The sequence below is a fragment of the Pelophylax lessonae genome (genome assembly GCF_965119305.1).
Source record: "Pelophylax lessonae genome assembly, chromosome: 1".
Classification (NCBI taxonomy): Eukaryota; Metazoa; Chordata; class Amphibia; order Anura; family Ranidae; genus Pelophylax; species Pelophylax lessonae.
The window spans coordinates 254,006,856-254,031,893 of record NC_138768.1 but is presented as its reverse complement, the minus strand read 5'-3'; the positions used below and the strand labels follow the sequence as shown (position 1 = coordinate 254,031,893).

Below are 25,038 nucleotides of genomic sequence, written 5' to 3'. Positions count from 1 at the left end.
AGATCGGGCAAAAAATAATAGCAACAAGGGAGGGTTTAGGGTTGTCCAAGAACATGTGTTCACCGGGCTGGATGTGGCTTGGAATGTAGCCGAGATGGCACTGGACAATGTGGATGCAGCTCATAAATCGCATGCTGAGCAGGATCAGGGAGCGGTGTATGAATGGCTGCATAAGGGAGTGTGCTCTCCGGGCTAAAAAAACACAGGGATGGTGCAGGATTTAGGCAGGATAGCCGGAGCTCCTATCAGAAACATCCGCTGCAGCTCACATCTGGTCATGCCCCCCTTTGACGCTTTTTTTAAGCATTGAAAAGCATCAAGAAAGCTTGTCAAACACCCAGGAAAATGTTTTTCTAGGATTAAGTGCTTGATGGGGACGTGATATAGCAGGAATGATCTGCTTTGAGGTATGTTTAGGTTGTGGTGTGCTACCAGCTATTTTTGTGCATTCTCTGTAAGATGTATTGATATATTTTGACCTCTTTGACACTTGGTTCCGTCTGACTCATGATGATCATGAAAAGATCCTCATGGTCACTTGTTGGCACTGAAACTTGCTGGCATGGTCACTTGCTGGCACCCAAGTTTTCTAGTACTGTCACTTGCTGGCACCAAAACTTACAGACACAAAAAGCTTTGCTACTGGCAATAATGCTCAATGCCTCTGATCCTGCTTGGCACTGTCAGTATTGTTAGCTGGCTTGATGATTTTGCCTGCATACAGAAGTAAATGGTGTTACCATATGGCTGCTCTGTACAAGCAGGAAGTGGCTGGAGCTGCGTTGCCCTAGTTCTCTTTTATTTCCCAGTGCATTTTGTGACACAGGAACCTCCACTGTCTCTCCTCCAGCACCCAGCTAATTCTTTATACAGTCATGGCAAAAAAAATATTCCCACCCCTGCATTTCTATAACATCAAAAATGTTGGCTGCACCTATCCATGTGCAATCCGCTTAATGTTTAAACCAAAACCTTACTTTTCAACCACAAACCTGCTTTTATTATTCAGTGACAAACTTTCTTGTGTATAATAAAATAAAACAAATGTGACAGTCCAAGATGACTATAGTTCAAATAGTAGTGCTTTTTTTCTTTCAAATATTTTTCCCTTTAAATGTGCTTCTCATATCCCGCAGTTTTACGACCTTCACCCTTGTGGATTTCAGTTAATACAATTGCACAGTGACTCCCATCACCTGGAGACAGTGCGCTTTAAAAGATCATAAGACGGGGCAGCAGCTTCCGTATGTTCCGCACACACAGTCCTCTGTCACACGACTCCTCCTACGCATATCGTCACAATCACGTGACTTCCTCAGGGGTGATATTTTAAAGTGCACTGTCTCAAGTATGAATGTAAGTGGATATTATGCAATAAATGTGAAATCTTTATATACTACACAATGGGACTGTATCTTTTATACTGAGGGGAAGTGGAGGAAAGGAAGTCCAGGCAAAGGCAGCTCAGTGAGGAGAAAGGAAAGTGGAAGAAGATTGAACAGCTGAGGAGCCTGGAAATAGCAATCTTGGACCTGTAAACAGATCTAAACTGGAGGTTTAGGTAACAGGAGCTCAACCAAAACAACTGGAACCCACCTGAAAAACACAACACCCCCAAAGAGAGAACAAGCACCCTAAACGGCAGCCTGCAAAACCTTGCGGCCAAAAGAGACATCCGCAGATGCCAATTCATCCACTTTATAAAACCTGTGAAAGTGTGCACCGTCGACCAAGTAGCCACCTTGCACACCTTAGTCACTGACCTTTCTGACGTGAAAAGTCAGAAGCAACCCAAACTCCCTCAGAATCCGCATAGTGATGCCCACATTGTCCATCAGGGCAGTAGGAGACTATGCTTGCAAGAGAAGGTCGTCCAGGTAGGCCAGCACTGCGATTCATCGCTGACGTAACACCAGCACCGGAGCTAACACCTTTGTGAAGACCCAAGGAGCAGAGGCGAGACCAAAGGGTAACCCCACAAACTGATAATGCTCCTCTCCCACAGCAAAGCGAAGGAAGCGTTGGTGACAGACACATATTGGAATGTGTAAGTAAGTGTCCTTGATTTAGATAGAGGCAAGGAAATCCTCCTGATGCAAGGATGCAACCAGCGGAACAGACTCCATTCTGAACTTCTGTACCCGCACAAAGCCATTCAGGGCTTTGAGATCCAGAATTGGACGCACCATGCCTTCTTTCTTCGGGACCGTGAACAGGTTTGAATAAAACCCCTGAAAACGTTCCGGAGTTGGAACCGGAAGAATTACCCCTTGAAGTAACAGTTCTTGCACAGCCCCGAAGAGGGCTTGCCCCTTGGCCCAGGGACAGACACACATTGGAAGGAAAGAACCTCTCTGGAGGGTAAGAACAAAACTCAACCTTGTAGCCGGACCGTATCACTTCTTGGACTCACTTGTCTTGCACCAAGGAGGTCCATGGGTCTGAAAGCGAGCGAAGACATCCCCCCACCCCAGGCACGGGTGACGGCACATCTTCATGCAGAAGGAGCCTTGTCTGTGGGTCTGGAGAACCCCGCTTTGGACTTGCCAGACCAAGTTCGCTTGGATCACCCCTAAGAGGTCTTGAAAGGCTTTGAACCCTTGTCAACCGACCCTGAGGAACGGAAAAAATTCCTGTGAGCCGAGAAGACCGGGCCATGTCTGCGACGAGGTTCCTTACCCTTCCTAGCCTGAGGAAGAAAGGTGCTCTTCCCCCCTGTGAGACTCTTAATGATGTCATCCAGGGCAGCTCCAAACAGGCGATCCCCTTGAAAAGGAAGATCAGTTAAGGCTTTTTTTAGAGGTCTGGTCCACAGACCAACATTTGAGCCACAAAACATGCCTAAGGACCACTGCCGAAACAGACAGTCTAGAAATCAGAGAAGCTGCATCCAAAGAGGCATTACAGATAAACTGCAGCCCCTGGACCAACTGGTCTACCAGCGCCACAAAGGCAGGGGGGAGCTGCTCACCCTCCAAGTCACGGCGTAAAAGCTTAGCCCACTCGGTCAGAGTTTGTGCACCAGGGCAATGGTGAAGACCTGTCTGAGTGCCGAGCTGGCCACAGTGAACATACTGCGGGCCACAGCCTCCGCCTCCCTGTCAGCCGGATTGTTAAAAGCCGGCGATTCTTCTACCGTAATCATAGTTGCCTTACTCAACATGGAAACCGGAGGATCTACCACCGGTGGAACAGTCCACTTCTTAAGGAGGGACTCTTCAAATGGGTACCTCATTTCAAATTGCTTAGGGACCACAAAGGGACATTTTGGATATTCCCATTCCTTTGCGACAAATCTGTCAAAATAGGAAGGAAACAGAAACACCTTTGCCGCTCTAGACAGCTTGTGAGTGCCAAAGAGAACAGGTGCCTCCACTACAGCTTCAGCTGTGTCCTCCATTTTTAAAGTCTCACAATCAGTGCGTCCACCAGCACCTTTTCGTGCACGGCTACAGGAGTGGAGGAATCATCGTCACTATCTGAAAACTCAGGGGGCAAGACGAAGACCCCTCAGGGCAGGCCCCGTCCGCTGGGATTCAAAATCTGAGGAGACAAATGAAGCAGGGGAAGGCGAAGGGGCCCATTTTACTACCCGGCCGCGCAAAAGCCACATCCACCCGTGACACAAATGATTCCAGGACCACCGTCAGTGCATCAATAAATGGATTAGACCCAGAGGGCCCGCAGGCTCTGAGAGGGGGTCAGGTGGGGTAATGTGCTCCAAGGACTCCATGAGCTTTAAGAGTATCCCACAAAAGTGCAAAAAAAAACATTGCCGAGTGACACCCCCACCGTACTGGTAACATCACTCGGTCGCCAGCCACACAGCACCCCATGATCCTGCAACAGAGAGAGGAAGAGGACCCCACCAGACTCACCACCCCACCCAGTGCCAGGATCAAAGCACTCTACGTGTGGCGTCCAGGAAGGAAAGAGGCCCAGGAGTCAGCACCAGGGGATAAGGAGGGGGGCCCAGAGCTAAAATGGACACCCAGAAGGCTCCACAGTAATGGCTGCCAATCAATTCAATGCCGGACTAACGCAAAATGGCCACCGCGGCTACACAAACATGGCCGCCAGCCTATACAGGAAATAGGCTACAACAAAATGGCGGCCCGGCCCTTTGAGGCTCCACAATGCTTCAAGGGACCCAGGAGGGATCCCTGGGCCCAGGCAAGGCACAGATCAAGAAGGGGGGGCCATGGCAGGAGCCCCTCTACCAGGTACAGCACCCCCTACAGCCGATCACCTGGTCACAGGCGGTATACCCCCCCCATCGCCAGTACAGCACCCTGCCCAAGCCCCAGGAGGTAGCCAGACCACCATACAACCCGAGTATAGGTGGAGGTGAGATGGGGGGTAGAGAGGGGGGGTGGATGACCCACAGGACCAGCAGACTCAAGGAGGGGAGCCTAAGGGGAAGGAGGTCCGACCGTCCCAGGGAGGGGCCCGCGTCCACCCCAAAACCTCTAGAGGGGACAGCTACTCACCATACCAAGAACCAGATGGGCACGGCTCCAGATAGAACCTACTTGACATCAAAATGGGGGGCTGTCGGCCAGGAGGAACGCTGTGACACAGGCCGAGGCCCGGTCGTATGCGACCCGCAAGGCGTTCACCTCGCAGGCCAGCCCCTGTCCGGTGGGACTATTTTGTGGCCGAACTAGTGTGGAGCTGAGGTCTGCGTGCGCTCGCTGGCAAGACTGGGGTGACCACTGGATCTAGATTATCCAGCCGTCGCCCAGTCTGGCAGTTTTCTCACAGGAAAAAACTCAGGAGAAAAAAAAAAAATCTATCTAAAAAGAAAATATTGCCAGGACCAGAGTACCTATAGCAGAGAGGGGGAGTATACTGCCTGGGACTGCCCATAAGCGTAGTGCAAGTTCTTTTTCTGCCTATTGTCCTACTCCTGTAGGGGGCAGTAAAACCCAATGGTCAAGAAGATCAGGAGCTGTATCCTTCAATGAATGAAAGAGAAAACTGTGGGATATGAGAAGCACATTTAAAGGTAAAAATATTTGAAAGAAGAAAAGCACTACTAATTGACTTATAGTCATCTGTCACATTTGTTTTATTTTATGGTATTATACACGAGAAAGTTTTCACTGAATAATGAAAGCAGTTTTGTGGTTTGAAAGTAAAGTTTTGGTTTAAAAACATTTATTTTGTTTGCAGTTGTGGGAACACAATAATTTGGTTGCAGCCATCAGATACAAGTTGGAAGTGAGGGACAGATTAGGTTAGGGAGCATGGGATAATACACACCTGTTTTATTACCCCTGCATTTCCGTCAGAAAATGCACCACTTCACCCAGAAAATGGTTGCAAGTTGTTATGTTTAGGCATTCTCATGTTTATTTCCTTTGTTTGTATGGGTATGACACAAGAAAGTGTAGAAACAAAAAGCCAAATCTGACACATTCCATACAAAACTCCAAAAATGGACTGGACAAAATTATTGGCATCCTCAATGTAATATTTGATAGCACACCCTTTGGAAAAAAAGAACTAAAATCAATTGCTTCCTGTAACCGTCAATACGTTTCTTTCACCTTTTCTTTTGCCAATTGCTCCAGGTCTTAATTGGTCAGATTGGAAGGGTTTCTTTTCCCAACCGCTGGTTTGAGGTTTTCCACAGGTGCTCTATGGGATTTAGATCTGAACTCATTGCTGGCCAGCTCAGTACTCTCCAGCGCTTTGTCTTAAACCATTTCAGGGTGGTTTTTGATGTGTGCTTTGAGTTATTGTCTTGCTGAAAGACCCATGACCTCTGACAGAGACCAACTTTCTGACACTGGGCCCTACATTGCACCCAAAAATTCTTTGGTAGTCTTCAGATTTCATAATGCCATGCACACGGTCAAGACATCCAGTGCCTGAAGCAGCAAAGTAACCCCAAAACATCAGTTAACCTCCACCATGTTTGATTGTAGGAACTGTATTATTTTCTTTAAAGGTCTTGTTTTTTTCTGAAAACAGTAGAATGATGGGCATTACCGAAAAGCTGTAATTTTGTTTTGTCTGTTTGTTCTCTTCTCCATTCTCCAAGTCAATTTTTCAACTGGATGTAGGTGTGATTTCCATTATTGCCAGCACCTGTTAATTAATACAGGTGAGTTTAATTGGTATCCCTAATGGTTCCCTATGAGAGCCGTCTTAGCCGGTCCGACTCTGAAAAAGGTTCCTACACTACTAAATGGAATTTGCATCCAAGTCGGATCATCATGTTAACTTACATATTTTATGAAAGCCACCATACTACCCGCAGAAACCACTTCTTGTGGTAGAGAATTCCACAGTCTTGTAGCCCTAACAGTAAAGAACCCCCCACGTTGCCTGAGGTTAAAACGCTTCTCCTCTAATCGCATTGTGTGCCCCCGAGTCCTCATGCAATCCCTTCAACTGAACAGCTTTTTTTCTAAGCTGAGATCCCCATTGAGATATTTAAAAATTGCTATCATGTCCCCCCTCAGGCGTCTCTTCTCCAGAGAGAATAAATCAAGCGATTGGAGACGCTCTTCATAATCAAGGTCCTCCAATCCCCTAATTAGTTTAGTTGCCCTTCTCTGTACTCTCTCCAGCTCCAACACATCTCTTCTGAGGACTGGCGACCAGAACTGGACAGAATATTCCAGATGAGGTCGGACCAGAGTTTTATAAAGTGGAAGGATTATAGTCTTATCTCTGGAAAACATCCCTTTCTTTATGCATGCTAATATTCTGCTAGCCTTGGTAGCCTCCGCTTGACATTGCATGCTGTTGCCTAGTCTATCATCAACCAAGACTCCCAGATCCTTCTCCATTTTTGATTCCCCACAAGGGTTCCCCTCCTAATGTGTATTGTGCTTTTATGTTTCTAGTCCCCAAGTGCAAAACCTTACACTTCTCCACGTTAAACCTCATTTGCCAAGTCGTTGCCCACTCCGTTATTTTGTCCAGGTCATTCTGTAGGATATCTGCTTCTTGCTGTGCAGTTATTGCCCTGCCTAATTTTGTGTCTTCAGCAAAAACTGATATTGAACTACTGATCCCATCCTCAATGCTGTTTATGAATAAATTGAACAAGGTTGGTCCTAGGACTGAGCCTTGGGGGACCCCGCTTACTACCTCAGACCAGTCTGAGTATGCGCTGTTTATTACCACCCTTTGCACACGCCCTTTTAGCCAGTTCCGTATCCAAGAGCAAACCCTGCTGTCGATACCTGCAGACCTTATTTTATAAATTAAGCGCTTGTGGGGAACTGTATCAAACGCCTTAGCGAAATCTAGGTACACCACATCCACTGGTTTGCCCCTATCTAGCTCACAGCTCACCTCCTCGTAGAATGTTAAGAGATTGGTTTGACAAGAACGCCCATTTGTAAACCCGTGCTGGTTACTACTGATGATGCTGTTGTCCTTAGCAAACTCTATGATATAGTCCCTTATCATCCCCTCCAGAAGTTTACATACTACTGATGTCAGACTGACCGGCCTATAATTTCCCGGTATATGCCTCTGACCCTTTTTGAATATTAGAATCACGTTTGCTTTCCTCCACTCCCCTGGTACATCTCCTGATCTAATACTGTCCGCAAAGATCAGGAACAGTGGTCTGGATATAACCTTACTGAGTTCCTTGAGTACTCTCGGATGTACGCCATCCGGGCCTGGTGATTTGTTTGTGTTAAGTTTGCCCAGCCTTTCCCTGATTTCACCCTCTGTTAGCCATATTGGCAAGTCCTGTGTATTACTACTTACCATACAGTCATGGTCAGTGTACCCCTCCTTTTCCTGTGTAAATACTGACGAGAAAAAAGCATTCAGCACGGTTGCTTTTTCAGTGTCCTCTGTAACCATCCTCCCATCATCGTTAATGTGTGCAATATGCTCTGCCCTAGTTTTTTTGCTGTTGATATACTTAAAGAATTTCTTTGGGTTTTTTTTACTATCCTCCGCTATTTGTCTCTCAAAGTCTATTTTAGCTATCTTGATTTCGTGTTTACACTTCTTATTTGCCTCCTTGTATTGGTCGAAAGCCAATACTGTGCCTTCTGATTTATATTTCCTGAAGGCCAATTTTTTTCCCCTAATAACTTTTTTAACGCTATGGTTTAGCCAGCCAGGTTTGGCTTTGTCTCTTCTAAATTTATTTCCCATAGGAATGCACTGCAAGATGCCTTTGCTTAATATGTTCCTAAAGCATTCCCATTTTTCCTCTGTGGTCAGGGATCCCAGGGTCTGGTCCCAGTTTACCCTTTCCATCAATGAGTAAAATTTTGGAAAGTCTGCCCTTCTGAAGTTAAGGGTTCTTATGTTCCCCACTTGCCTTGCTATATTGTTATTTACGCTAAACATGATCATCCAGTGATCGCTAGAGCCCAGGTTGTCCTGGACTCCTACCTCCGAAATTAGGTCTGGGTCATTAGTGATCAATAGATCCAGGATTGCGTTTTCTCTAGTAGAAGAATCCACCAGCTGTGACATGTAATTATCCTGTAAGGTTTCTGTGAATAGACGGGCCTTATGTGAGTGTGTAGTCCTCTCTCCCCAGTCAATGTCGGGATAATTGAAGTCCCCCAATATGATGACTGATCCTAATTAACTAATTCGACTTGTGGCATGCAACTTGTGCTCAAGATCAAGTGTATGCAATGTTACCAACGTAAAATCCCATAAAAAAAGAGGCGTGCCTCCCCAAATCCATACCTAGCCCTTTGGCTCTGGTATAGATCTTGGGGGAAAACCCCATGCCAAAAAAAGCTGGATTTTTGTCTTACCGTAAAATCCTTTTCTCTGCGGTTCACTGACGGACACAGCTTCATGTCTTCTAGACCACTGGGCTTATGCTGCTCTCTCTTCAGGAGTAGGACTAGGCAAAAAATATTTTGGCTACGCCCCTGAGGCAGTCCAAGGTGGTATACCATTACTTCCTGCTGTAGGACTCCAGTTTGTAACAAGCAGTGTCAGAAGAACAAATAGCTCAACCCCAACAGAGAGTCGAGTGCTGTGTCCGTCAGTGAACCTCAGAGAAAAGGATTTTACGGTTAGACAAAAATCCAGTTTTCTCTTTCGTTCACTGACGGACACAGCTCCATGTCTTCTAGACAATTGGGATGTCCCAAAGCAGTATCAACATGAGGGGTGGGAAAAACACAGCAATACGTATAATTCCCAAAAAGGCTAAACATAGCCAACCAGGTAAAAATAGGAGCAACTGGAGCTCACCACCAGGGAAAAATTACACCCTCAAGAGGCGGGAGCCTCTGCAACCGCAGCCTGCAAATCTTTGCGGCCGAACGTCGCATCCAAAGATGCAAGTTCATCCACCTTATAAAACTTTGTGAATGTGTGTACAGACGACCACGTAGCCACCTTGCACACCAAAACCACTGACGCCTGATGACAGTAGGCCCAGGAGGCACTAAGCGCTCTCCTATAACGCGCCTTGACAGGGAAAAAAGGAACCTGACCCTTAATGGAATAGGCCTGCACCACCGTCTGTCTGATCCATCTTGAAATGGTCGCAGCAGATGTAGCCTGCCCCTTACGATGTCCATTCCGTAAGAACAAACAAAGAATCAGATTTCAGAAGCGACTCAGTCACCGCCAGGTACACCCGAATCGCCCTGACTACATCCAAGGAATGTAAGGCAATTTCTTTAGGATGTTTCGGCTTAGGACACAAGGATGGTAATACAATATCTCCATTCAAATGAAACCACGAGACAACCTTAGGATGGAATGCCTGACAGGGTCGCCACACCACTTTTTTGTGAATCACCAAGATGACCGACAAGACAACGCAGCCAACTCCGACACCCTACGTGCGGAAGTAATAGCGACTAAAAAGGCCACCTTCTGCGACAGTGTGAACAGAGGGAGTTTACAAATCTTTTCAAAAGGAGGCTTTTGAAGCACCGACGGTGCCAAATTGATATCCCACAGAGGTACCAAGGATCGCACAGGAGGAGCCAGTTGGCGAACTCCCTGCACAAAAGTGTGAACCAACGACTTTTCAGCCTACGGCCTTTGAAAAAATATGGCCAAGGCAGAGATCTGGCCCTTGATGGTGCCCAGAGCCAAAAGTTGGTCTACACCTAAGTAAGTACCTAAGTAGATTTCATAGCTTTTAACAAAGTAGGAATCACCAACTCCGATAGCCCTCTGTCCTTCAACACCTGGCTTTCAATAGCCAAGCAGTTAAAGCCAGCGACTGTTGGACCCTGAGAAAGAAGATCTTTCCTGAGAGGAAGTTTCCAAGGGATGTCTGCTACCAGCCTTACCAGGCTTGCGTACCAAGATCAGCGAGGCCAGTCTGGTGCCACCAGAATGACTGGAATCCCTTCTACCTCGATTCTGCGTAGGAGTCTCAATAGAAGTTGTATTGGAGGAAAAGCTTAAATCAGAGGATACTGACCCCAAGGGGCCCCTAGGGCATCTGTGGTGTCGGCCAGAGGATCCCGAGACCTTGAAACAAATCTGCACCTTCCTGTTGAGACGGGAGGCCAACGGGTCCACATGGGGGGTTCCCAAACAATGGCACAGCTGATAAAATACCTCCAGGTGAAGAGATCATTCTCCTGGATCCAACGTCTGCCGACTGAGATAGTCCGATTGCCAATTCTCTACCCCAGGAATGTGCACAGCAGAGAGGACCGGAACATATAGTTCTGCGCACCTCAAGATACTGGCTACTTCCGGAGCCGCCAGGGCACTCCTTGTGCCCCCTTGATGATTGACATATGCCACAGCAGTAGCATTGTTCGATTGTATCTTTACAGGGCGTCCCTGCAGACAATCTGTCCATTGAGACAGACAAAGCCTGATCGCCGGAATCTCCAAGATGTTGATCGGCAGACTGGACTCCTCGAGTCCAAACACCTTGGGACGAATGCACTCCCAAGACACCTCCCCATCTGGACAGACTGGCATCCGTGGTTATCACAGTCCAATACAGGGGAAGAAAGGATTTCCCCATGCAAAGGGGCGGGGAGCAGAGCCACCATATAAGAGACCCCCTCGTACCCCAACTTAACAGGATCAGATCATCCAATGACAGCGGATCCTTGCTCCATTTGGCCAGAATCTCCTTTTGCAGAGGTCTGGTATGGAACTGAGCGAACGGAACCGACTTAAAGGTGGAAAGCATCAGACCCAGCACTTGCATGCAAGCCCTTTGCGACTGGAATACCAAGGTGATATTAAATACCAGCCTCAACATTGAACCTGCCACGGTGAAAAGGTAACAGACCAGAGCCTCAGCTCTCTTGTCCACAGGATCCTTAAAGGATGGAGAATCTTCCACTGGCAAAAGTGTGGCCGTATTTAGCCTGGAAACCTGAGAGTCCACCAACAGACTTCTTCAGGAGAGACTCCTCAAAGGGATATCTTCTAGCAAAACGCTTAGGTATTCCAACCATGCATTTCGGGAACCCCACTGACTAGTGACAATCTTGTCAAAATAGGCAGGAAAGGGGAACACCTTTGTCACCTTGGAAGATTTGCGGGTGCCAAACTGCACCGGCGTCGCCGACTCAGCTGACTTAGCTGAGTCCTCCAACTTTAAGGTTTCCCGCACTGACACAATTAAGGCCTCCACCAGCGTCTTTTCATGCAAAGCTGCGGAGGAGGAGGATTCGTCCTCACTGTTACAGCACTCAGCATGCATGGACGCAGACCCAGTGGGCTGACTCTCATCCGTGGTGGCCAAATCCACCTCAGACTCTGAGGAGGCAGAGGATACAGGTGGCGGAGGGCGCTTCTTGCTAGGCCACCTTTGCAGGGCCATATCTACCTTAGATACAAGTAACTGCAGGGCCGCTGTCATGGCTGCCAGGGCAGACTGAGACCCAGAGGGTCCCGCAGCTTCAAGGAGTGATACACGCTCTAGAGGCTCCATGGTTAATTGGAGCCGCGCCGTGCACAAAAAGAAAAACGTTTTTAAGAAGAACCCCGCACACCGCTGGAGCACCACAAGAATCAGCGCACCCGGGGCACTGTATAGCAGAGGAAGGATAATATACCCACTAGAACTCACCCCCCCAGAGCTGGGGAGTGCCAAACAGCCTGCCACACTGCAATCAAAAGGAAGCCCTGACACTGACACTAGAGGCCCCCGCAGCACATCACCGCACTCGGACTACAAAAAAATGGCCGCCGCTATTTTCAATGGAAAACCAAAAACATGGCCGCGGAAGCCATGAAAAAGCATACACGGCAAAATTGCGCTGCTGCACGGGACCCGGGTCCCCACTGGACTCTAGGGAAATAAACATCTACCAGGAGGAAACACCCCAGGGACCCCCTCTGCAGCACCAAAGGTACAGGCACTGCCAAAAGGGGGCCGACAGCGTCACACATCCACAGCTCTCTGACCCGAAACCAGTGAAGCCCTCCTGCCTGAAAACACACCCATGCCCCCCAAAAGGGAACTAAGGGGGGGGATGGGCAGATGAGAGCAATTGACGCAGGCGAATTCCAAGGGGAGAGGGGGAAAAAGGTGAAGAAAGGGAGGACACAGAATGGGGCCTACCATCCCCAGGGAGGGTCCGTGACCACTCCAGCAATTCCCAAAGAAAAGAGGGGAGATACGACTCACCACACCATGGCATTAGGTGGGCACTACTCCCAGCAGTCCACCGCACTATCTTGGAATGGGGGTGCTGCGGCCCAAGGTACGCTGCAACTCTGATCGAGAATGCCGTCATGACCAGGGCTATGCGACCTCGCGAGGTGTTTCGCTCGCTGGCCAGCCTCCATCCAGTAGGGCTTTGTCGCGGCCAACCTAGCGCGGAGCTAATAGTTGGATAACGCTCGCAGGTCAGACTGGGAGGACCGTAAGGATATAGTATATCCAGTGCGTCGCCCAGTCCAGCTGTTGATTGTTGTTCACACAGAAACAGGTTGATTGTAGTTTACACAGGAACAAAAATAATAAAGAAAAAAGGAAACAAATTACATTTAAAAAGGAAAAAATGCCAGGACCGCAGATCCCAGCAGAGAGCAAGGTCCTTACTCCTGACTAGGCACAAAAAACTATAGCAGGAAGTGATGGTATACCCCCTGGGACTGCCTCAGGGGCGTAGCCAAAATTGTTTCCGCCTAGTCCTACTCCTGAAGAGAGAGCAGCATAAGCCCAATGGTCTAGAAGACATGGAGCTGTGTCCATCAGTAAACGAAAGAGAAAAAAAAACGGTGTGGGGTCCTCCCCAAAATCCATACCAGACCCTTATCTGAGCATGCAGCCTGGCAGGTCAAGAAAGCTCCAACGTCAAGCACGATGTCTTCTTTCTGCACTTCCTCCGCCGCCGACCTGCTAAAAAAAATTTAAAAAAATGCTTCTCCTCTGACACTGGCTCCTGCCTTTCTGTCAGCTCAGGTCCCTGACAGTTCTTTTATAGTTATGGGGCGTGGCCATCAGGTACCGTCAACCTGAGACCCAGCCTCCTTGTGACATCACGGACCTGGTCTGTGACGTTACAAGGGGGCTGGGTCTCAGGGTGACGTCACCTGATGGACACGCCCCATAGCTATATAAGACCTGTCAGGTACCGGAGCTGACAGAACGGTGGGAGCCAGCTTTGGAGGAGGAGAGTTTTTTTATTATCAGCATGGAGGCGGAGGAAGAAGACATTGGTGGAGAAAGCTGAGAAAGAAGACATCAGTGGAGGAAGCGGAGAAAGAAGACATCGGTGGAGAAAGCAGAGGGCTTCCAGATTGCAAAAAGTCCGCTGCCCGCAGACCTCCACAACCATCAGCCAGGGTTGTGGGGAAGAGGCCCTTGTCCCCATTAACATGGGAACAAGGTGCTTTAGGGTGGGAGGGGACAGGGCCCCCCCTGCCTCAAAGCACCCAGCCCCCATGTTGAGGGCATGTTGCCTGTAATGGTTCAGGAGGGGGGGCTCTCCCCCCCCCTTTCCTGACCTGCCAGGCTATATGCTCAGATAAGGGTCTGGTATTTATTTTGCCGGAAAACCCCATACCATGTTTTTTTTGGTGTGGGGTTTCCCCTCAGAATCAATACCAGACCAAAGGGTCAAGTATGGTCATGGAGGGGGTCCGTAACACGTTTTTTTTTTTTTTACATTTTGACGTGAGGTTTCCACTCAAAATTCAAACCAGACCTAAAGTACCTGGTACGGATTTGGCGTGAGGTTTTATCTATTCTAGAACCAAAGGAATTGTTTTGATTGGTCAAAGGGCAAGTCGTAATCATCTCAAAGTCAGATCAAAATTGGATCCCGTTCACTGAAGTCACATGGAAATCGGACCTGAAGTTGCAAGGCAAAGTCGGATCAGAAAGCATGCGACTTCTGTGTCGGATCAGTGTGAAAATAGCCAAACTTGGAATGCAATTATTTCTTACAATTTTGAGAAGGTGGCAATCATTTTGTCCAGTCCATTTTTGGAGTTTTGCGTGGAATGTGTCAGATTTGGCTTTTTGTTTCTCCATTTTTTTGTGTCATACCAATACAAATAAAAGAAATAAACATGAGCATGACTAAACATTTGTAATTACAATTTTCTGGGCGAAGGCTTTAAAAACATTGCCTAAATGCTTCTTAAATAAAGGATATTACCGCATGTGTGAACGGGCCCAAATTAATTTAGGTTTGCTTTTAAGTATGAAACCTGCTCTCATAAAGAAACTATTAATATAAATTTATATAAATATAGGTAAGTTACTGCGAATGTAAGAGAGAGAATAAATGTTCTTACATGTACCATAAAATGCCAAATGCCGTGCTCAATCAGTTTATAACAGACTAAGTTTTCAGTGAAAGAGGTCATTAACTATGTACAAATGTTAAGAATTCAACTCTGTTAGGAAAAAGAATGTGAAAATCTTCCGAAAATTTTCAATGGCAACAGAATAGCAAAGTGCAGTTCCAAAGACAGACAGACAGACAGACAGATAGATAGATATAAGATAAATAGACATGCAATTGGTGAAACCACTGTCAACACAAGGAAATATCTCTAACTGGAGTTTTCCTTTAAGTTGGTTTGTTAATTCTTAGTCTCTCATAACAAAAAAAAAAAAAAGATTCCCACCTGACTGAGGATTTACTGCAGGATTGGGTATGTTGGAAGGATGTTGATTTCCCAAAGCATTCATTGCATTTTGAATGGAGTTCCCCTGTGCGACTGTCTGCATCACCACAGGCCCGGGAGGCCGGATGTACTGCTGTCCAGGGGCAGAAACAATCTGAAGAACACTCCCTGTCAGTTAAACACCAGTGTTTAAAAGTTTTAGCAATCATAATAGCAAAACCATAAGCTGACACTGGCTATTATGATGTCATGCACAACATATCGCTGCCCATTTTTGCACCTTCTATTCTCTGCTGTACTATTACCTTGTAGTTGGAGAGGCTGCCCGGCTGTGAGCTGGCGCAGCTGGCTCTGGGATAGAGTGAATGTGTTTCCTTGGAACTGCAGAGTCACTGGGGTCTTTGGCTGTGCAATTTTCCCCTGTGCTGCACCAGATGCAGCTAGCTGAGCAATTTTTACCACATCCCCACCTGCAACAAGTCAAAACAAATTTCATAAAACCTTGAACTTTGGTGGTTGGCTCACATTCCTCTTGACTCCTGTGTATCCTGGTTATTTTATTCTGTACCCATTATATAATCTAATCTTTAACTATGCCTGGGCCTCCGAGGGACCCTCGATTACAAGCAGACTTCTTACCTTGATAGAACAATGACCTGTCTGCTGTAACTAGTGCTCAGAGTTATGTACTTAGATATTCAGTATATACCCACCTGCCTTGTACATCCACTTAGACCTAGCAAATAACTAAAATCCACTGTTACTCAACTACATCACTGTTTTTTTTTTTCTTCTTTTTCCTTTCTTTCATTCTCTGTATTCTGTTTGCCTAATTCCCCTCAGGGAACTGCCTAGAGGCCTACCGGCCTTAAACCTGCATGATAGGTACCCACATCACCGGAATGGTGCAAATCAAGTTTATCTGGTAATGCATAGGGCCTTAAAGGAGTTATATGGTCACAGCATACACTTTAATTGTATAACATCCACGTTGTAATAGCTATACAAAGAATAGGTATTTCTTAGGTTTCTTATCCACAGTTTTCATGCGTTTTACCCATAGTTTTAGCTGCAGTCCCGTAGACTTTCTATTAGGCTGCCACATTTTCTGAAAGCACTCAAAAAGTCCTGCATGTTGCATCTTTGGTGCACTTTCAGAAAACACTCCAAAAATGGAGGACCTAATAGAAACTCTATGGGACCGTGGCTAAAATCGTGATTAAAACACATGAAAACTGCGGATACACCTGCACTGCTGCCAAAACACAGTACAGCAGTGTGAAACTAGCCTTACAATACAGTATGAGCTTACTTGAAAAATATCCTATTATTTTGTGAATGCTGCCTGTCTGCTGACTATCTGTTCCAACAAATTCCTGGATTCCCTACATGCTTTGCAACTTCTCCTCTGCTGTTTACTTTCAATTTTTCAGGACTACATATCCCATGGTACCTTGCTGCCTACAAGCAGTGATTCCTGCACTGACTGTGCCTCCTGAAACTCCTCTCAGCACCTCTGTAAATCAGAAGGCAGGCTCTGTGAATTCTGTGACATAGCAGTGTCTGCTTACAGGGCATAATGAATATGTGCCACAAAAGTTAAAGGAAGTAAGAGTGTAGGGATCTTCACAAAGTAAGTTTACAAAATTCAAGATCACTCAGATTAACAGAAATAACTTGAAAATAATTGAAATAAAATGTAGAAATTAATATAGGATTTTACATTCTGATCACATATATGCTTTAATGTCCCAGCAAAATGGTCACAGATGCAGTGTTATATGCATAAACAAAAGTTTTGTTCTTGTAGGCGACTCATTTTAAACTCTCATGATTAACCAGTAACAACCCTTATCATAAATCTAAGGTGGTTGCAATTGGTGTACACACATCTCTTTAATTCACACCCCACAATGAATTGACAGTGAAGGATTAAAAACTGGATTTTTGTAAGAACTAAGTGTAAAATCCTATTCTCTGAAGTTCATTGAAAGACGCAGCTCCATCTTCTTTAGACCATTGGGTTATGCTCCTCCTATCAGGAATAGGCACTAGACAGGAAAAAAAATTTTACCACGCCTATGGGGCTGTCTCTGCAGGCAAACCCCCACACACTGCTTCAGCCTGCAGTTTCATTGCAGGCAGTGTTTAGAAGACAAAAAACCCTTATACACTCCGAAGTAGAAGGGCGAGTGCTGCGTCTGTCGATGAACTTCAGAGAAAAGGATTTTATGGTAAGTTCTTACAAAAATCCAGTTTTCTCTATCGTTCATCGACAGATGTAGCTCCATCTTCTTTGGACCATTGGGATGTCCCAAAGCAGTATAATCATGAGCTTTGGGAAGACAATGCAAAGAAGAATGTAACTCCCCAAAGGCTAAACCTAGCCAACCAGGTAACATGGAGCTTAACCAGGAACAACTGGAGCTCACCTTGAAAAAACATACACCCTCGAAAGGGAGAAACAAAAAAGATTCTCTTTTAACAGCAACCTGCAAAACCTTGCGGCCAAAGGAAGCATCCGAGGATGCAAACACATCTACTTTGTAGAATTTTGTGAAAACAAAAATCATAAAATAACAAAATGTCCCTATTAACAGCTAAGACCGAAGTCCCAGCAGGGAGCTAGGTACTATTCCTAAACTAGGCAGAAACAAAACTGCAGGCTGAAGCAGAGTGTGTGGGGTTATGCCTGCAGGGACAGCCCCATAAGCGTGGTAGAGTTTTTTTTTCTGCCTAGTGCCTATTCCTGATAGAAGAGCATAACCCAATGGTCTAAAGAAGATAGAGATGCGCCTGTCGATGAACGATAGAGAAAATACGATTTTTATCCTTGGAAACATACACATTTGTTCTCTAAAAAGGCTCATTACCATTACAGCCAATGAAAGTAAAGAACCAGCTCATGTTTTATCCCATTTTGCTCATCAAAATAGATCTCAAAATATACACCAAAGTTAGTACCAATAGAATTCAGTCCCATATTTCTTACCCTATTCACCCGCAACAAGTGGGATTTGTGCAAATGTGTGAATCAACACTTTCTGCATGCTGTTCGAAACAAGAGCTCACTATGTCTCCCTTTGATAGACACTGAAAAAAACCTTCCATTTGAACTTGCATTTTTTTACATGCAACACATCAAATTAAGTTACTCATTAATTATTTCCAGAGAGTATATTTCAGTTAATAAAGTTCTTCATGAACAATAAGTATTGAAGCTCTCCATCAATAGTACAAGGAGAGCTTCTAAGTGAAACACGAATAATCTAAAAAGAGTTCACTGACATGGAGGAATAAATCACAATCTTTATTTGTCTACAAAAATTAAATATTTCACTCATAATTGATAAACCTAAATCACTTTGTCATAGCCTCCATCACTGAGCAAAGTGGTAAGAGGGGCCAGTTGTTCTGCAGCTGGCACTAGAATCCTTCACACTGTGGTAGCTGGTTTAGAGAGGCTGGATTCATCCTTCTTTTTATGGATAGTGTAGGACCCACTGACAATGGGGTACTTTGACGTAGGGGTAGGCTTGAGCACGATATGGCCATATGGTGGGACCAAATCCCCATTTTTATTTATTGATTGCCTTTATATTTGATAGTCATTTCTTTTGCATGTGTGCGCTATTCTCTTTAAATATGCATGTTGCTTGGTTCATAGCTGTTCAGGGTGTGCCCCCCAGCTCTTTGTTTGGTAGCTAACAGACTGAGGAAAAATGTGACACGTCTGTATCACTCTGTATGGTATACGCCAGATATCTGCTTTATCAGTGGTCAGACCTCAAGTACGCGCTAGAGCTCTGCGTGGGACTTTTTTATTAAACCCACACCAGCTAAATGTATGACCAGGACCGCCCACACCCGCAATGTTTGTGTTTCACTCCTGCCCACACCCGCGATGTTTGTGTCCACTCCCGCCCGCACCCGCAATGTTTGTATACTTTTGTACATTTATCGCAACTCCATCACGTCCCTATTAAATATTTTAGCCCGCTGGATGTGCCCTAATATGTACTGTAGCTTCTGCTACATACAGAACACCTGTATTATTAATATTTTAGCCCGCTGGATGTGTATACAGTAAGCTTTAGCAACTTACAGAATGTCCCTATGCAGTAATACTCTATGTACCACGCTGAGCCAATCATGGCAAGTGGTGTATTCTATTAATGCATACAAAGCCTGCTCGGATTGGCAAAGGTTGTATAAGCCCGCCTCAGCCAATCCGAGCAGGCTTTGTATGCATTAATAGAATACACTGCTTGCCCTGATTGGCTCAGCACGGTACATAGAGTATTACAGCACAGGGATGTTCTGTAAGTTGTCAAAGGTACTGTATACACATCCAGTGGGCTAAAATATTTAATAAGGATGTTCTGTAACTAGCTGAAGCTACAGTACCTGGCGTAAGACGCCAAGGGTATCTTTTTTATAATAAAAAAGGTTATCTTTTTATTATAAAAAGTCATCTTATATGCCGGAAAATACAGTACACCAAATTGCACCGTTCCCCGTGGGTCTCCCGCAAAATGTTGTGACCGCCCACAGCAAAGGTAAAACCGTCCTCTCCCGCGAGATTTGCGTTGGGTCCCGTGGGAGCCCAAACCCAATGCAGCCCTCTAGTACCTGCCTGTGTGCTTTTTCTTGCACTTACAAAGGCAAGGTGTTTCAGAGACAGACCCCCCTCCCCTTTTTTATTTTTATTTTTATTTTTTGACTGGTTTTCAACATTAAATCTGAAGTTTAAATAAACATTTTTTTTTCTACAGCTCTAGTTACACTGCTTACCTGGAATAAAGTATATCCTACAATGTGCAGGCTGCTGGATCCTGCAGAAATCTTTACTGCAGAAAAGTTCTTCCATTGATTACACTGCCTGATACAGAATCTGTGAATGGGGGAGAGAATCCTGTGACTGATCAGACTGGGGCATGGAGGGGGCATGTCTCCATCAGATCATCCTTAGTGCAATTGACCCCGGAGCCCTGAAGCTGTTAACCCCCACTGAGGTTTAGCAGCAGGAAGAGGACAGGGCAGCTTTGCAGTGAAGATTTCTACTGAATCCAGCAATCTGCACATTGTGGGACACAATTTATTACAGGTAAGTAATGTTACTAAAGCTGTATAGAAAAAAATGTTTTATAGTTAAACTTCAGCTTTAAGTAAGCTTCTATACATAATCGTATGAAGAGGGATATTGATAATCACAGAGAAAATAATTGTTATTGGCTAAAATGTAATATGGGGAAAATATTACTATACTTATTATCATACAGCATGGAACAAAGAAAATGCCAAATGGCATATAATGTGCTGTATATAAGCAATATACATGAGAGATCATTGGTTAACATGGCTAAAATACTGCTATCTATTTCAACTACATACAGATTATTTTTTCAAGAAACAAAAATTATTGGCAAAGAGATAAAAAGGTAGTAAAAATATTCACAATAAATTGAAAAATACATATATAAATCACTCTAATAATATAAAATAAGGATGACTAAAATCATAATTTATTTGGTTTGTCTTAAATATGCAGAAATATACTGAACCAAGAGCTTGAAACAGAAACCATTACATTTACTATAAAGTAAATAAGTAACATTGCATATTAGTATTTTGTATTTCAAGCTTTACCAAGAAACGGAAGCGTTAATCTAATTTTCAACTCAGTAGCTAAAGCTAAAATGTATACCTACAAGAAGTTAGTTAGAGCAGTAACTCTTCCCCTCACACCACCTACATCCATAGAATTATTTCTCAGCTTTGGACCAGTAACAGTGTGTCCACCCTCTCCCTAGAGAAAAGCCAGGGTGATCTAAAAGTCCTTTTTCACGGGTGCACATTACCCATTTTTTGTAAAGCCAAGACTGTAAAAAATGCATATTATAAGGTTCAAGGGACAAAAAGTTGCAAGCTACCGCTTAGTTTATCCTATTAATATATGTACTGCTTTATAAAATTTAAGTTCCTAGAAATAATTTTTAAAAAAAAATGGATTTTTGTAAAATCTTACCGTAAAATCCTTTTCTCTTAAGCTCATTGACAGACGTAGTCCTCGTTGATTAATAACAACTCGGGTTATACTGCCCTCTACAGGAGTAGAACTAGACAGGAAAGAAAACGTTCTGGCCACACCCTAGGGGCAGTCCCAGAGGGTATATCCTCTCACTTCCTGCTACAGCAAATCAGTTATGTCACAAAGCAGTGTTTAGAGAATTTAACCCAACCCAACTCAAAAACAGAGGGGCAGGTACTACGTCTGTCAATGAGCTTAAGAGAAAAGGATTTTACGGTAAGATTTTACAAAAATCCATTTTTCTCTGTCGCTCATTGACAGACGTAGTCCTCGTTGATTAATAACAACTCAGGACGTCCCAAAGCAGTACCACAAATGAGGGGTGGGATAACAGAAATCAAAATCCAGAAGGCCCAACCGGAGCCAACCAGAAGCATCAAGGACTCATCGAGCAAAAAGATGAGAACTAAGTGAAACACCCAACAAACCCTTGAGGTAGACCAACAGTCTCCTCAGATTGCGGCCTGCAGAACCTTGTGGCCAAAAGAGGCATCTGACGATGCCATCACATCAACTTTATAAAATGTTGTAAAGGTATGAACCGACGATCAAGTCATCGCCTTGAAAACCTGGATCGCTGACGCCTGATGGCGGAAGACCCAGAAGACACTAGGCGCCCGAGTAGAGTGCGCCTTAACAGGGAACGGAGGATTCCGACCCTTAATAGAATAAGCCTGTACCACCGTTTGACTGGTCCATCTAGATATAGTCGCGGCAGACACAGGCAACCCCCTTCTAGGGCTATCCGTGATCACAAAAAGTGAGTCCGTCTTACGAAAACAAGTTCGTAGTAGTCAAGTGTATCCTTCTGAACCCCATCCAAGGAGTGTAATGCAAACTCCCAAGTATGGCTAGTCTTCGGACACGGGGAAGGTAACACAATACTTTTATTCAGATGAAAACTCTGAAAACCACTTAGGAAGGAAGGATGGATTTGGAAGAAGAACCACCTTATCCCTATGAACCACCAGATATGGGGAACGTCAAGATAATGCGGCCAGTTCTGACACCCTGCGTGCAGAAGTAATGGCCACCAAGAAGGCCACCTTCTGGGATAATGTAAGCAAGGGAATCTCTCTAATATCTCCAAAGAGAAGTTTCTGAAGAACCGACCACACTAAATTAAGATCCCAGGCGGTAAGGGTGCGCGCACTGGCGGAGCCAGATGTCGCACCCCCTGGATGAAATTCCGCACCAAGGAATGATTAGCCAAAGGTTTCTGAAAGAAGATTGCTAACGCTGAAACCTGACCCTTGATAGTGCTCAAGGACAGTTTCTGCTCAACCCCTTGTTGCAGACAGACCAAGATTCGGGTCACCGAATAGGTATGTGGGGGAAATCCAAAAGATTCACACCACGCCATATAAGACTTCCATGTGCTGGAAGTCGCTTTCCTTGCTTTAACTAGAGGTAGGAATAACTGAAGCTGACACTCCCTTGTCCTTCAGTACCTGGGTCTCAATGGCCAGGCCATTAAGCCAGCGATTGTAAAGCAAGATGGAAGATCGGTCCCTGAGACCGCAAATCCTCCCTGAGAGGAAGTCTCCAAGAAGCGTCCGCGACTAGCCTCACCAAGTCGGCGTACCAGGCTCGACGAGGTCAGTCCGGAATTTCCAGAATAACTGGAATTCCCTCCACCTCTATCCTGCGAAGAAGTTCCCGCAGTAACTTGAGAGGATGGAAGGCATGCCGTAGCTGATCCTGCTCTCACGGGGCGATCAGCGTTTCTGCTGCGTCCGCTAGAGGATCGCGGATGCGAGCTACAAACCTCCGCACCTTCCTCTTGAGCCAAGGTGCCAACAGATCCACATCCGGGGTGCCCCAATGAAGGGACAGCTAGTAAAAAACCTCTGGATGAAGAGGTCATACCCCTTGATCCAGAATCTGATGGCTGAAATAATCTGCCTGCCGATTTCCCACCCCCGGAGTGAACACTGCGGGGAGATCCGGAACAAACCGTTCCGTCCAATGAAAGATGCTAGTCGTTTCGATGGCCACCAGGACACTCTAAGTGCCCCTTTCCTGACATAAGTCACGACCGTGGCATAGTGCGATTGGATCCGAATCGGGCTGCTCTAGAGCTGCTCGGTCCAGTAAATCAGACAAAATCTGATCGCTCTCAGTTCCGATACCCTATTGGTAACCTGGATGCTATCGGAAGGAATGATTTCCCCTGGTTGAGCATCGGAGACTTCCTGGTCCGCTCGCTCAACCGGATCCGATTGTCCAGGAAATCGGAATTCTGATTCCATTAGAAAAAAATCTCCTTCAGGAGAATTCGGGTATGAGACTGGGTATACGGTACTGCCTCTAAGAAGGCCACCATCAGTCCCAGCCAATTGACGGACAGCAACATCCGAATCGTTGACTGAACCTTCTGGAGTTTCTCCGCAAGGAGAAACTTTCTTGCCCAGGATGTATCCAACATTAGGCCCAGATAGTTCAGTCTCCTGGTGGGAACCAGGGATGATCTTTGGGAAAGCAAAGAAAACGCTGATGTCCTGCGATGATGGGGATATAAGGATAGGCATCCTAAATGTCTATGGACGCCAGGAACTCCCCCTGATGCAGGGAGGCCACCACTGTTCGGATGGACTCCATCTTTCCCCAAGTCCAGAATTGGACGCACCTTGCCCTCTTTCCTGGGCATTGTGAACAGGTTCGAATAGAACCCCTGAAACCGTTCAATGTTAGAAGGGAAGAATCGTACCGGTGGAAGTGATCGAAACTCGATCCTGTATCCTGACCGTATGACCTCGCGAACCCTTTAGTCCGGGGTTCTGGCTAGCCATGGATCCGGAAACCGGTGAAGACATCCCCCCACCCCAGAGATGGGTAGGGGCGCATCAGGCTGTATTCTTCAGGCTTGGCTGAGCCGGACTTTTTGTTTAGCCGACCAGCGCCCTTTGAAAAACCCTCTGAAGGGGCTTTGGAGGGTTTCGCCTTATCGCCCGCCCTCGCGGAACGAACAAACTCTTTATGAACAGAAAGGAAAGGTCCTCGTTGTTTACGAGATCCTCTTTATCCTAACAGTCTGTGGCAAGACAGCAGGTGGTACCGTCTATCCTTTAAAGAGGGATTCCTCAAACGGATAGCGCCTAGCCATGCGTTAGGAAATAACAGGGGTTCGTTTCAAAACGACCCCATTTGGGTAAAGGAAAATCCTTCGCCCTTTTGGTAGGCTAACAAGTACCAAAAAAGAATTTCAGTCTCAGCTACCTCTGCCGGTGTAACCTCAAGACTAAAGGTTTCCCGGACGGACACAACTAGTGCATCCACCACTCTTGTGCTATGGCGGAGGCAGAAACGTTCTCCTCACTGCTGAGGAGACATTACCTGAGACAACAGCCCCATAAGAGGGACCTGCAGCTGCATATACCAGCTCCGAATCCGTATCTGAAGTATCAGATAAAAAATAGGGGTAGGCGGGGGTCGGTTCTTGACCCCCGTCCCTGACAGGCCACCTCCACCCGGGATACCAAAGACTCCAAAACTGCCGATAATGCATTAAAAACAAGTGGGGTACTGGAGGGTCCTGTGGCCACCTTGAGGGGATCAGGTGGGGATACCTATGCGGCAGGGTCAATGATTATACAAGACATTTGCCAGCGACAAAAAATGACAAAGTAAAAAACTTTTTTTTTTTTTTTTTCCTTTTTTTGTATCCCCCAGTCGCAACAGCGCCCCTCAGTGTTACCTGCCTTTTTGGACCCCACAGAGAGAGAGAGAGACCCCAAGGCTCATCCCTGATGCACAGAAGTTTTCATCAGCTTGCTCAGTGCTGTCCTGTTACAGACAGGAAGTCTTTGGCCCTTTTTCCTGGGTAAAGGAGGCGGCTCCGCCCCTTAACACGCCTTCCAGCGCCTCCCCCTGGCTCCACGAGGTGTTTGGTCACCTCAAACATGGCCGCC

The 25,038-nt window shown here is 45.9% G+C and overlaps 1 protein-coding gene across 7 annotated transcripts in view; it reads right to left on the bottom strand.

Annotated features, from left to right (window-relative positions):
• The window catches only part of LOC309562087 (E1A-binding protein p400-like), a 512,144-nt gene that overhangs the window by 192,169 nt on the left and 294,937 nt on the right, over positions 1-25,038 (bottom strand). For all 7 annotated transcript variants that reach the window (XM_082266206.1, XM_082266208.1, XM_082266207.1 and 4 more), the window contains 2 exons: positions 15,342-15,506; positions 15,037-15,204 (listed from right to left, as the gene is read on the bottom strand). In XM_082266206.1, the coding sequence (XP_082122332.1) occupies positions 15,037-15,204; positions 15,342-15,506 (333 nt within the window). The remainder of the gene's footprint in view (positions 1-15,036; positions 15,205-15,341; positions 15,507-25,038) is intronic.